Source organism: Lucilia cuprina, chromosome 2, assembly GCF_022045245.1.
Source record: "Lucilia cuprina isolate Lc7/37 chromosome 2, ASM2204524v1, whole genome shotgun sequence".
NCBI classification, from domain to species: Eukaryota; Metazoa; Arthropoda; class Insecta; order Diptera; family Calliphoridae; genus Lucilia; species Lucilia cuprina.
In genome coordinates, this window is record NC_060950.1 from 52,286,910 (window position 1) to 52,302,008 (window position 15,099).

The following is a 15,099-nucleotide window of genomic DNA, read 5'->3' on the forward strand; positions in this document are numbered from 1 at the left end:
GTATTGCCAGCTTTTCACACAAAAACATAAACAATGAACAGCTGTTTTTTGCAAACAATACTTTTGTAAAATAGAAAATTTTTGAAAATATTAAAAAAAACATTTAAAACAATAATTAATAAAACAAAACAAATCAGAAAATTGCAATTTACTTAAAATATTAAGTTTTTGTTCTTTCGAAATCATTGTTTTATTGTTTTTGTTAATAGTATTTTCTCACTTATAACTTGAGTTTAATTGGTCAATTACACTCAGTTAAACTAAGATAATAAGTAACTTTACTGAACACGAAACATATATTAAACCAGATTTAACTAAAGAATGAAGATTATCTTTATCAGAAAAACTCGCCCTAAGTAACCAAAAAGCTCTTTAAGGAAATTATCAGTCGTAATTCAGGTCTGAGTTGGGGAACAACTCTCGCGTCATCGCGATTATTTCTTAAACGCGTTCAGGCTTGTGTTTGTTGCCTGGCTTTCGACAGTTTTGCGTCTCGCTCGCACTGGTGTAATGTATTACTTCATGTAACTGTTCAAAGTTACATGTTGTCTACATTAACCTCGTGCTTTCGTTTTACCTCAAGTGAGGTTATGTTTTATTGGTGGAGACCATAGAATACTCAAACGTTTTTAACTGGTGGAGACCATAAAATACTCACGATATAACCTGGTGGAGACCATTTAAACTCAAATATATACTGGTGGAGACCATTAATACTTTTGATGAAATCAAGTCCGGATGCTCCAACTTCCTATATGAAGGTATAGGTCGGTTGGTGGGGTTTTCTCTGGACAAACGTGTGATAACCTGGCAATATGAGTGCTTGATGCACCGCCATCCTAATCAAAACCCAAAAAAAAAGGAAATTATCTAAGCTTTCTTTCGAGCAAAACAAACTATCGTAGTATGGTCTACGTTTTGTTGAAAGTTTTGGATTATACCAGTCTTGTAGTAAATGAGCCATATATTATATCAATATTATGAGCTAAAACTCTAATCGAAATGTATCGAAAATAATTTACCGATTTCAAATCAATTAGGTTCGTCCTTGCATTAGGAGTACCAAATTTCATTGAATTGTCTTTAAAATTTCGACATGCACATTAATAACAAGGCTTACATATAAGGGCGAAAGACATGGCTTAATCGACTAAGAAAATGTTTATAAGGCGATCTGAGAGTGATGGCATTCATATATGTATGTATGTATGTATTTATGTAATAATAACACAAAACATGTTATGAACAACATTTATAAAGAAGCAAACTACAGCTTTGCATTATTGTAAGTATTATAGACAAATTTTTAAAATCAAACTTTATCAATGAAAATTGCAGCCTCCTGGCAGAAGTGTTTGCTTTTGTATCTCCATGTTTGTGAATAAACGATATACCTATTTCGAAAATGTGTAAGATACAATAAGTGATTACTAAAAAAATTATTTTTATTATCAAACAAATAACAAATTCGTCCATTTGTATGTACATAATTATAAACAATGTGTTACTAAATAAATTTAGTAAGCTTTATAATGTAATAACAATTTCATCATGGTGAACTATATTGCTCTATACGTTGCTAAAAAACACACAAATTTTTAAAATAATGTATTTTACTTTGTTTACATTACCTACTAAATGACATGACAAATGTTTCGTATTTAACTACGTATATAAATTTAAAACTTATGCAAATAAACAGCACTTAACCAATATAAATAGGTATAACAATTATGGGCAGCATTCAATGATCCTGTGTTTTAATTTACATCCATTTTCAAATGGAATAACTTCAGGCAGCTATAGCAGTAACATCAGATTTAATCCAATCTCTTGGATTCTTTAAAACGTCCATTAATTTACTTTCGTTTGAATTTGCAGAGGGTGTATGCATATATTCCCATCGGGCTGTTAACGGCAGTGACATTAAAATACTTTCATACCGAGCTCCGGGTGTATAAAGACCAAACTTTGTACCGCGATCATAGATCAAATTAAATTCCACATAACGACCACGACGCAACAATTGCCACTGACGTTCTCTGTCGCCATATTCATCATTTTTGTGGCGGCGTACAATCGGCAGGTAAGATGGTATTACCGCTTCAGCACAATCTGTGACAAATTTGAAAGCCTCTGTCGGACTGGGTGTATCAATGTCATCGAAGAAAATACCACCAACACCTCTGCTTTCATTTCGGTGAGTTATACGGAAATAATCATCACACCATTTCTTAAATTTGGGATAATATTCTATGTCATTTTGATCGCAAGCACCCTTCAGAGTCTTGTGGAAGTGGACAACATCAGATTCGTCTAAGTAGTATGGAGTTAAATCAGTACCACCACCAAACCACCATTGTTTTGAACCATCATTATTGATAACCTCAAAGTAGCGATAGTTAAAGTGTATTGTAGGGACCATTGGATTACGCGGATGTATAACAGCACTTACGCCAGCTGCAAAAAATGGCAATGAAGATCCTTCGCTTAAATTTTTACCACGACTACGCATCTGCTGGACTGCTTGTGGTGGTAAGTTGCCTTTTACCACTGATATATTTACTCCAGCCTTTTCAAAAACTTCTCCGTCCTGAAGAACACAGGTGATACCACCTCCTCCTTCTTTGCGTAACCATCTATCAACTTTAAACTTTTGACCCGCATATTCTTCTGCTTCCAAAGCTTTACAGAAATCAGCCTGAATCTTCATAATCATTAGTTCCATTTTAGTTTTCATATCATCTTCGTTAATTAATAAATCCTCTGCATTAGTTATTGGCTCTGCCATAAACACCGAGGTATTTAATTTACGTCTACGACCGCTTTCCATTTGTGCGACCGATATTGTTACAAAAGTTGTAAGACCGGTACCGATAAGAAAACCTCGCACATTACGTTTATTTGTCCTACGTGCGAATTGGTACGTACTCAATGAACCCAAGTTTTTCAACGCATGACGAATATGATTTGCAAACGACATTGTGGTAAAAGCGTTTTTTACTTTTTTATTGAATTGTATTCTATATAACAATTTTCGATATTTTAGTATATATTTCTTAAAAATTTCACTTCAGATCCAAAGTTCTTTTTTAAATACCAAAGATTTAATATCAACCGGTGTCCACATCAGAGCCCTCGCCGACAAATATTAACGGCGGTGGCTACTGACACCAAATATGTCGGCGGCGGCTTAAAATCGACTTTAAGTCGGCTAAGTTTTCAACTATTTAAATTTTCTGCAATTTTAAATATAAACGGAATCCGAGAGATCAGAAAGTGGGATTTTGGAAGCAAATTTATTGTTTATAACAAAACAAAGCAAGAACAAAAGTTGTGTAAGATATTATGCAGGGATGGATAAAAAATTATTAAAAATTAAAAACTAGTTTTACGAGGATCGGCCTATATTCGACATATCCTCCATATAAAACTTCTTCAGTTTCTAAAATATTTTTTTTATTAAATAATAAAAAAAACAATTTGGACAAAATAATATTACACAGTCCTGTCTGTTCTCTAAAACGAATCCGACTATTTTAATACAATTATAACTAAATATAAATGATATGGGCATTTTAAACTATTTTTCATATAAAAGCTGTGTACCTTTACTTGCTGGTTTTTACCAGAAATTGTAAAAAAAACAAAATTGAGAAATAATCATGGAACTTGTCGGTTTAAGCCAGAAAATTTTTTCCTGGCAATAGAAAAAAATTTGTCAAATAAATTATTTGTTTAAACAGTAACTTCAAAACAAAGAATGTTTGAAATTTTTTATTTATTGAAAGAGAAATTTAGTTTTTTCTGTTCCCGTACTTTTTACAAGTACGAAGAGAAAATTCATTAATTCTCTTTAGCCAGAAAAGTTCTGGATCAAATTATTGACATTTTATTTCATAATTACAAACTTACGGATCTGTATTAACCCTCTATAATTCATTTCTTACATTCTCTATAAAATATCGTTAAATATTGGAAAATAAAGATTTAAAGTTGGATAGTAATTTATTTATAACTATAATATTGCTTAATTTAATTAATAACTCCAATTTAAGTTTTCGATAAATTTGAAATATATCTAACGGCTTGCTATTACACTTCTCCCAATTATCACAACGTCTTAAGGTTAAATTGGCAGTTTTCATACAAAAAATATTTTAATCGGCAGAATAACTTTGGGTTAACGATAACCGGAGGTGGAGTTAACGGGGCTTAAAGTTTAAGCCATATAGTAGTACATATAGGCGAAACTGAAGGGGTTTCAAAGAAAAAATTTTAGTCTCTTTACACAGACGAGCTCTGAGAGAATAAAACAAACTTGTGAGAACTAAACGCACTCACTAAACATCAAATTTTCTTCGCAAAATTGCGACGATAATACCAATTATTAGTTTTTCTTATCACTTAAGCTTAATGTTTATTATTTTTTCAACACAATTCATTTATTTAAAATCCCGAAAATAATTTATATTTTACAAATGAAAAAAAAATATATATATTATATATATATATATATATATATATATATATATATATATATATATATATATATATATATATATATAATATTTATATATATATAATATATATATATATATATATATATATATATATATATATATATATATATATAATATATATATATTATATATATATATATATATATATATATATATATATATATATATATATATATATATATATATATATTTTTTATTCTTTGATATTTTATTATACCCTTCACCTTCGTGAGAAGGGTACATGTATATAAGTTTGTCATTCCGCACCACCCTGCTATTTTAAAATCCAAAAAACAAATTGTCATTAAATATTCAAAGCCATTTTTCTCAAAACGACTTTTTTAGATTATGCCAATACTATAGGGAGATATATTCTAATTTCTTGTATATATTGTAGTCGGCGGCTCAATACGGAAAATCAGGATTGAACAACTATGAGTAAAACGTTTGACAATTGACCGCACATATAAGGCCACCTTAGAAATTGAATTTAACGAACATAACTGGCTTAAAAATGAATGTATAGCTATAAAATTCGATACAAATTCGAAGTTTCTTATAATCCAAAACCTAATGTTTCTAGGAAAGTATTTCATTTACTACATACGGTTGGATGTTGGGTATATATGATTCGGCATAGTCGAATATAACACTCTTACTTGTTTCTTGTGTATTTCGTCTTTTATGTTTGGATGCCTGTTGGTTTCATTGCGTTGTGTATTTTTTGTGTATTTCGTCTCATATGGTTTCATTGCGTTGTGTATAAATTTTTTGTGTATTTCGTCTCGTATGTTTGGATGTTCGGTGGTTTCCGATCCCAGGAGGAACTTTTGAGTCAACATATATTGTGTCCCCTGATTGGGAGGACCTTTTGTATGTTCGAATTGTTAGAGCATATTTTTGCATATTTTACCCATAAGAGCATAATTTTGCATGATTTGACTTTTTATCATATTTTCGAGTTTTTGGAGCATATTTTACTCTTTTAGTGCATATTTTAACGTTTTCGCTTTTTTCGTTTTTATACATTTTTAATTTTCGTTTCAAAACTTTATTTAAAAAAAAAATAAAATTCTATTTTTTATTTTTTTTTAATTTTTAGCCTATTTTACAATTTTGAAAAAAAAAAAAATTCGTTATGTTATAGTTTTTTTTTTATTCAATAAAGCATTATATTTTAAATCGGACATACTTTTGATTTCATTAGACCAATCCATTTTTACAGTTTAAAAGACTAATTACTGGAATTTATGACAACACCGATTAAAATGTTAGTTTAAAAGCTATGAATACAATTGGAAGAAATGTGTCAAACTTTGTCGTTTGAAATATGTTTTTTGGGGACTAAATGGTTTCATGTTATTTATTGGTTATCTGAACGTAAAACGGAATTTTATTATACTAGTTCATCAAACTATGAGATGAAACATTTATAAAAATATGTTGTAGGATATAGAATATGATATAAAATATTTATTATTTCATTACAATTTCAGCCTTTTTGAGCTTTTCAATGTTAAAAAATAATAAAAAAAATTTATTTTTGGAGCATATATTTTAAATTTTAAGAGCATATTTTGAGTTTTTTACGGCATATTTAAAGCGCTTAAAACACTTTTTTTAGAGCATGTTTTCGGTTTCCCTGGTGATTACAGTTCAATCAAATTCGATGAAAAAGACGTAACCACAAATTTTTTGCATGATTTTCTGTAATTGCAAATATTGCCGACACAAATAATAAAGAGGTTCTGAACTGATGTTGTCAAAGATATATTATGTTTTGTGCTAATAAATATATATTTTAAGGAAATCAAAATGTAGATCTTTTAGGGGTCACGTCATATTCGTCAAACATTTGATAGGTGTGAACGTACGTTTGATTTATTTAAATACCGTTACCGTTATTTGTTTCGGTCGCCAATCTTGAGAAAATCGCTAGAATTTTCCTTTAATCACACATTTAATGTATCCCTTAATCTCGTTTAAAAATAGCTAAATTGTCATTACTTGTCATTGTTGGCAGCAGTGTTTTGTACGGCATTTTTCAAAATAACTTTTAACGTGCCAGCGCGGCAGATGTAAAAAATACAAAATTTTTCTTTGTTTAAATTCTTTAACCTTATTTGTGTAAGCATTTTCATAAATAATAAGTGTTTCGTGTTTGTTTTTTTTTTGTATAAATTTAGTTTGTATACTAATATTTTATTGTGAATCATGTCGGGTTTGGAAAAATTTCAAGCAAACGAAGCTTGGCGCACAAATTTTAAGAAATTTCTTTTTATGGAACGGTAATTAATTGAAAATATTAATTTGTATTCATTTGAAATTACCCAAAATACTTATTCTATTGGAAATAGTCAAAAGATAAAAAGTGCTTGTAGGTATTAACAAAAGATGCAAGTAATAACTTAGTGAATTTAACAAACCTGAACAATTTACTCATCAATTTATTAAAACATTTTACCCTGAATATTTGGGACATAATTATTTGTGTTTAGTTACCTTCTTAACTCATAGAAGATTAAAATTATAAAAATAAGAACATATAAAATTTTAAGATACACATTTTAACATAATATATGATGTATGTTTACCTCTCTTTTGGAATTTCTTCTTTTACTTAAGTTGTTTGTACTTATTTAGATAGGTACATGAAAATATTCAGATTAACTGGTGGTCTGTATAAATTCAATACATTTGTATTTATTGATTTACTTTACAACTGCCTAGGTATTTGGAAATAATAATTGGGATATTATGCGAATCATAAGCTATGATTAAGCTATCCCCGTCCGTCTTTGTTTGCATAACATGTGTCGGGAAATATTGATTTTGTTTAGATGGACCTTATTTTGTTTATTAGTGTTTAAAACTAACTTGCGTTAAAATTTAACCTTATCGGATAATGTCAACCCGTGGCGGAAATCGATAGAAAAGTTTAAAGTGGAGTGAACAATTGGACTTTTATTTAACGAATGGGGCTCTTGATCTTATAATTATGATAATTTTTAAAAGTCTAAATGTTACTGTCGATTTTTTTAATGGTCAGGACTGATTGACCCAATTCCACATACAAAGACCCCTTTAGAAAATGGTTTAATGGTCTGTAATTAATTTATAAACACTAGCATCACATTAACATGATGTGTAAAATTTAAATATTTTTACTAATATTTATAGGGATAAATGTATAATAAACTCTAACCCCTATTACATCTAAGTCCATCCATGTAAACCTTGTAATCAAACTACAGGTCACAATTTTTAAGATAATTTGACGAAACTTGAAACAAACTTTGTTTTCAAGGAAGAATCCTATAATGTTTAAAAATAGTTCATTATTTCACCCAGGCCCCAAACAACCGTACCCCTAAATAGGGCATTTCTAATGTCCATATATATGTTAAATGTTTAGAAAATGATTTAAAAATCAATAAACACAAGTAGGAATTAGGGCATAAAAACAACTTATAGCTTTATTATTAAAAATAATCCACATTCTTTACATACTATTCATTGGTGAAGGGTGTCATATGATCGGCCAGGCCCGCTTATAGATTCTTACTTTATTCTTATTTTTGTTTATCGCTATGGAGAGGAATGCTAACATTTAAGAAAAAATTTGTAATCGATCATGGCTAATAGGCTTGAAATAAATTAAATATTTGTAATGATAAGAATAGATTCTAAACACATAGTTTTCAAAATCAATCCATGTCAGTTTATCTAGCTATCTGCCAGTTCTTGTAAATCTCGTACGCAATATCGGTTAATGTATCTCGCTTATTACGATTTTGTCCTTGACAATTACTATTGTCTATTTTTACAACTCTCAATGAATTTGCGAGCAAAAGTCAACAAACACTTTGACCAGTTGCAAGAATTTAAAAATGTATTTTTATACCCACCATCAAAAAAGATTGGGGGTATATTAATTTTGTCATTCTGTTTGTAACACATCGAAATATTGGTCATAGATCCACAAAAGTATACATATATATTCTGGGTCGTCATTAAATTCATAACTTGTTTAAAAATACGAATATAGCGATGAAATTCGACAAAAGTAAGATTCTTATGATCCAAAATCAATATGAAAAATTTTATGAGGATCGGTCCATAATTGTCCCTACCCCCCATATAAGGTCCCCTTCACAAAATGGCTTTAACGCGCATTACTGCCTTAAAAATACTAGTATATAGATGAAATTTGACATAAGTAAGTTTCATACGAGTCAAAAGCTATCCAAAAAATTTTATGAGATAGGTCCATGATTGACCCTACTCCCCATATAAGGTCCCCTTCAGAAAATGACTGCAACCCTCATTAATGGCTTAAAAATACGAGTGTAGCGATGAAATTCGAGACAAATAATTTCAATACGACCAAAATTCTGTCTACCAAATTATATAAGGATCGACCCATAATTGATCCTACCTATAGGGTGGTAAGGTCCCCTTCATAAATTACTTTAACGCCTTTAAATGGTTTAAAAATACGAGTATATAGATGGAATTCGACATAAGTAAGTTTCATTCGACACAAACGAGTTTTGATGGTGGGTATATAAAATTCGGCATATCCGAATATAACACCCTTACTTGTTTTTATTTGTGAAGCACAAACGTGTAATAGTTGATGGCGCTGCCTATGACTGTAAAAAATATATATATTTTTTATTTTCAGCGCTAGGTTAAATACTCCTGTCTTTTCTGTAAATTGAATCGTTTTAAAGAGTGAGTTAATGTTTCCACCGAAAATGAAAGCTTAGTTCATTCTAAGGTCCTATCCCTTTAAATTTTGTTAGAAGGATTTATATTAAAGTGATTTATGCAGAATTTCTTCGTTATATACGTGAATCATATAATGAATTATTGACCTTCAAGTAATTTTCTGAACGAGCATGTATATGGGCGCTTGGGACAAATGAGACACAATCATTACGAAAATCGGTAGTAAAATATTAAATAAAACTATGTTATACCCGATGGGAATCATTACGTATTATATATCGATAAAAGATATTAAAATAATACGTATAATGGATAGTATTGCTTAAATAGCGAACACAATTTTATACTTTGCTCACCAAACATTGATGTCAGGACAAAAAATTTGAGAAATGGTAGTTTGTGTCGATCATAATGTAGTTAGTTTGGTAATGGTTAATGATTATTTTTTAAATATTTTGAGATGTAAATACTAAATTATTATAAATTATAGTTTTTGTCTTATGACCCAAACTAATAATAGCCGACTGAATTAATTGTTGATGTAAATTCCCGAAATGTATACAGTATTGCAGTCTCAAAATATCTTCAAAAAATTGTAGTATGTGTGTAGATTTATTATCAAATAGAAAATATTTCTTTTTAAATATCAAACAAAAAATATTTTTCATTTCAATATTATTTAACGTAAATAGAAAACCAGAAGTTGTTCAGCAAACATTAACAATAACTGAAAGTCAACGTTATAGTTTGGATATAGGCGAAGATTTAAAGAATATAATTGAACAAAAAAAGAGTAAAAAAACAGTTCAAATAAATCCTAATGCTGAAATTATAAATATTTCAAATACAAGAAGCGAAACACAACAAGAATATACAAATATGAATAGATGCGATGAAACTGCATACGGAGAATTGCCAATGTGGCAGAAAACATCAGATGAAAGCTTCGAAGCTTTAGAGAAGATGTGTGAAAAAACTGTCTCTGATCCGAATAGCACTTTATTTAAATATCTTAATGGAGAAGATGAAGAGCAAAAAAGGAACAATGTTGTGGCTTGGCAAAAGACTTCAGACGAAAGCTTTGAAGCCTTAGAAAAGATGTGTGATAAAACAGCATCCGATCCCAATAGTACGCTCTTTCAATATTTACATAGTGATCGTAAAGAACAGGTCTTGGCAGAAGTTAAAAAGCGCAGTACAGATAAAAACATTTTAAGTGAACACAAACAAGAGGGTAAGTTTATATATATGGTCATTAGAAATGGTAATAAAGGGGGGAAAATATTTACAGATAATTTATTAATGAAACTAAACAATTGCACTTTGTTGGATGATATCGAGGCGCCATCACGCATGTGGGAAAATACCATATGTGGAGATACTATATTACAAACTTCACCAGTCAAAATGGTGGGTCTATTAAGACCTTCCACAATAATTGAGGAAGCACCAGACGACTCAACAAATTCCGATGAATCATCTCAAATGAGTTTTAAAACAGCTACTAAAGGTACCCACAGCGATGTCTCTACAAGTGCTTACGAAAGTGCACATGATTCCACAGTAGCCAGTAATCGTACTGATTATTCTAACAAATGCTCCCAACAACAATTGGAAATTATTGATGTTGATAGCATTGTATTTGAAGCAATAGCTAAAAACGAACAACATGTAAAAGACAAGGCAGCGGAAATTATTCCCTCCCTAGAAATAATGGATGCTACTATTGTTGAATCAGATTTGTTAACTAATAAATCTGAGGGTGAGAATAATTCCAATGGCAGTGACATATCGGTGGATTTAATAGATTTAGAAAAAACCTTTGGTCCCCTTCATGGCTCGCCACATTCTTCTATGTTAGAGGAACATGTCGAACAAGTTATTGATTCTAATGAAAATGATTTGGAAGATGAAAACGATTTAGATGACTCTATTATTGAAATATTATCGGATGAAGATGATGTTGTTGAAACCGAAGATGTATCAAATAGAAATGAAGAAGAACAAATACTTTATACTAACATTAAAATGGAAATGAGTTCAAAGTCAAGCTCATTTAGTATAAATCACGATACCTACAGTTTCAATGAGTCAGCAGACGATGACAAAGAAAATGGTGGTGCGGCTGCCGAGCAATCGGAAAAGTCTATGCAATTCAATGACACAATGGAGGAGGTGGAATATATGCTCAAAAGAGGCATGGAATATATGGCTGCTGAAGCAGCTGCCAGAAAAAGTCCAGAAAAGCCTAAGGTTGCTGCTACAGCGTGTAATATTAAAGTTTCTAAAACTCAACCAAATACGCCTATGATGAATAAGAAACCAAGTACATATGTGTCATCATCTACCTCGAAAGGTAATTTCATTTTTATATGTATATTGAAGTTCAAAGCTTAAAAATAATAACAATTTGTAAATTTTTAAATTCCTTTAGTAAAACCATCTACATTTACAACTCCAGCCAAGAAAACTCCCACATCTAAGGGTTCAAATTCGTCAACAAAACGTTTTGATATCGATATAAGACCATTTCCAAAGTTAGACATTTTTGCAAAGCCTGCTGTACACGCTCGCACCAAAGAGCTAACAAGCAAACAACAAAAGTTCTCGCACATTGTTAGTCCAATTGGTGCCTATATGAAAAAAACTGCCAAAACACCGTTAATGTCCTCAATAAATTGTAAAACTAAGGACTATTTCAACTCGACAGCAATTCTGGAACTTGAAAATGAATCTCGTTTGTATCAACCCACATTTGTAAATGATTCCAATGGAAGTGAAGCGTCTGGACTAGCAAAATTGCCCGGCTTAACAAAAGATACGAAACGACCATTACCGAAAAAGGCATATATATCATCTGATTTGAAACAAGTAAGTATATATGTACGTGATATGTTTATGTAAAAGACTTAAATATAGAAAAATACATTTAAAATTATTCTGGAATTTTAAATTTCTTTGCGAAGCTTAAAATAGCATTCCTATAATAGGGTTAAAATGATCAATTACATTTGTACATTTTCTCTTATTATTTTGAAATTTAGATTGTTGATGAACGCACACCTGTAACAATTCCTGGCGGTAAAAAAATACAAAAATATCTTGAGAACGCAATGATGCCAGCTGTATTACGTCACGAAGGCAAATTAAAATTAACTGGTGGTCTTAGTAGCAACAAGATAAACATCGCAACAACCTCATCACCAGGATCCTCCTCATCGAAATTACCATTAAAAGTTTCCGATACAAATTCAACAGTTTCAAAATCATCTCATATACCTCGACGTAACAATGCTAGTCTGGCCGATTTGTCAGTTATGTCTGGCGATGTATCTTTATATACTATAATGGATGCTCAGAAATTTTAATATTATATAACTATTCCAGCCAATTTTATTTATCTTTATAATGTTAGCATGTAGTTTTTTTATGTTTATGAATGTTTTAACTTTAATTTTTTTAAAAGGGATTTTCTAAATACAATTAATTATATGTATGTACATATATATTATATATTTACATACTTAAACAAGAATATTCTTGTTGTTTAAGATTTAAACTATTTAAGGATATGTTGTTGTTGTTGTTGTTGTCGTAAGAGGATGGATGTTCTTCCCTGGTAAAAAAAACTTTCGGTTGATACAGCTTTTGTTGAGTTGACAATTTTTGGCCGATTGAGAATCGGGTCGTTCCTGAGCGGAGATCCAATTGTCGTGGGAAAGAGAATATGTTGTTAGGGTCCTCTGACGACGCAGCCTTTGCTATGATTGCAACGCCAGGCATTATACCTTGGGTAACATTTGATACATAATTTTCTTAACACTAACAAGCAAACTACTGTACATATCGATCACTTACTACAAGTGCGGCATAATCCACAATTCGCGCTTTTTGAACCGATTTGATTTATCACATTCCAAATACCTACTGACATATATCACGTTTATAGATTGGAAATCAAGAATAGTAACTACAAATCCTGATAAAAAGAGTAAGTTGAAGTTCGTCCGGACATACACTTTATTTCTATTAACGTTTCTATAATAATGTCTATATGCCTTGCATTGATAGTTATTGAAGCTGAAGGTTAAAGACCAAAAACGTATCGACAGTAAATCTTGAACTAACAAGCACGTTTAAAGGTTGGAAATAATACTACATTTTTTAAATAATTAATTTTGAAAATATGCTATTTCTTCCACTCATAATTGAGTAACGAATTGATCAAATCAAAATTGATTGATCTGATCGAATTTCAACCAGCCATAAATAAAAAAATAAACAGTAATTGTTTAATTATTTTATTTGCGCTAAAAAATATTTAATTAAATGCCATCGTTTTCATAATCACAATATTCTTAAATTTATGCATGTACTCTTTATAACATTAACATTTCTTTGCTTGGGGACCTTTCCAGGCGCGATTGACTTTAGATTCGGATTGTCTTCCCAATTGTTCACAAATATAACGGCCGACAGTGATCAATTTATCCAAATCGATTCCAGTTTCTATACCCATGCCATGCAACATATATACTACATCTTCAGTTGCTGCGTTACCAGAAGCACCACGAGCATAAGGACAACCTCCCAAACCTGAAACGGAAGCATCTACAACAGAGATGCCATATTCAAGCGACGTAAGTATGTTCGACAATGCTTGACCATAAGTGTCGTGGCAATGTACAGCTAACTTATCAGCCGGAACAGCGCGTACAACCTCGTCCAACATTTTGCGCATAGTACCAGGTGTACCAACACCAATGGTGTCACCTAATGAAATTTCATAGCATCCCATATCATACAAGGCTTCAACAACCTTTACCACATCTTTAGGTTTTATAGCGCCCTGATAAGGACAACCAACAATTGTAGAAACGTAACCACGTACTTTAACATTATTCTTTTTGGCTGCTTCCAAGACAGGTCTAAAGCGCTCAATACTCTCAGCTGCGGTACAGTTAACATTCTTTAGAGAAAATGCATCGGATGCAGCTCCAAATACAGCAACTTCTTCAGCTCCGGATTTCAAAGCACTTTCAAATCCTTTTAAATTTGGTGTTAGCACTGGATATGAAATGCCTGGTACTTTGCGAATACCTTGCAATACTTCAGCATTGTCACCCATCTGAGGGACCCATTTAGGGCTGACAAAACTTGTGACTTCAATAGTTTTTAAGCCGGTCTCTGACAATTGATCAATTAAAGATATTTTTACTTGAGCTGGCAATAGTTTCGGCTCATTTTGCAAGCCATCTCTTGGTCCAACCTCCACTATACGCACCTGTGTTGGCAATATTTTAGCTTGCTGCGAAAATAATACAGATAGTTTTTAAACGTCTAAATACACATAACTTTTCACTTACGGTGGCCAAAGAACGTTGGATTCCAACAGAAATCAATTTTTGAAACTTGTTTACTCTGAACATTTTGTTTTCTTAAAAATACAACTATTCTTTATAACTATTGCACAATCCGTCTACTTGCTAAAACATTCGATGATCAAACTACTAGTGAGTGCCAGTGACCTGCGTTGCTTAGCCGACTGAGTTGAAACGGCGTTTATATTTCAAGTTCGCCGGAAAATATTTTCGTTATTTTTGAATTTCTAAGTTTTTCACTCTGCATGGAAATCAAAATCGTGTTTTTGTTACTCCATTCAAAACTTACTTTGCTTTATTATATTATGATTCCCGAAATATTTTATTGCAGTGTTTACCAATCGTGAGCAAAACTTAATTAAAAAAGATTTAATTATTTCATTTTGATTTTAGTATATTTTAGAAATATGTATTCAACCTGGAGTATAATTTAAATAATTTTAAGCATAATTGACATATAC

The 15,099-nt window shown here is 31.1% G+C and overlaps 3 protein-coding genes across 5 annotated transcripts; 1 reads left to right on the top strand and 2 right to left on the bottom strand.

Annotated features, from left to right (window-relative positions):
* The first annotated feature begins 1,226 nt into the window (after nt 1–1,226).
* LOC111676610 lies at nt 1,227–12,792 on the top strand. 3 transcript variants are annotated; one of them, XM_046945307.1, is made up of 5 exons: nt 1,227–1,285; nt 9,950–10,491; nt 10,549–11,613; nt 11,692–12,128; nt 12,302–12,792. In XM_046945307.1, exons 1-5 carry the CDS (start codon nt 1,242–1,244, stop codon nt 12,623–12,625), a joined length of 2,412 nt encoding a protein of 803 aa, XP_046801263.1. In that variant the 5' UTR covers nt 1,227–1,241; the 3' UTR covers nt 12,626–12,792. The 3 variants fall into 3 exon arrangements, with proteins under 3 accessions (XP_046801263.1, XP_023293341.2, XP_023293340.2); XM_023437573.2 differs by lacking the exon at nt 1,227–1,285 and adding an exon at nt 6,523–6,650; XM_023437572.2 differs by lacking the exon at nt 1,227–1,285 and adding an exon at nt 6,657–6,811.
* Nucleotides 1,428–3,156, bottom strand: LOC111676620 (oxygen-dependent coproporphyrinogen-III oxidase). Its single transcript, XM_023437583.2, has one exon. The coding sequence runs from the start codon at nt 2,981–2,983 to the stop codon at nt 1,793–1,795; it is 1,191 nt and encodes a 396-aa protein (XP_023293351.1). The 5' UTR covers nt 2,984–3,156; the 3' UTR covers nt 1,428–1,792.
* Nucleotides 12,793–13,542: 750 nt separating the features above from the next.
* On the bottom strand, nt 13,543–14,784 carry LOC111676623 (hydroxymethylglutaryl-CoA lyase, mitochondrial). Its single transcript, XM_023437586.2, has 2 exons — nt 14,624–14,784; nt 13,543–14,565 (listed from the first exon to the last, which is right to left on the bottom strand). The coding sequence occupies exons 1-2, from the start codon at nt 14,684–14,686 to the stop codon at nt 13,645–13,647; spliced, it is 984 nt and encodes a 327-aa protein (XP_023293354.2). The 5' UTR covers nt 14,687–14,784; the 3' UTR covers nt 13,543–13,644.
* Nucleotides 14,785–15,099: the final 315 nt, after the last annotated feature.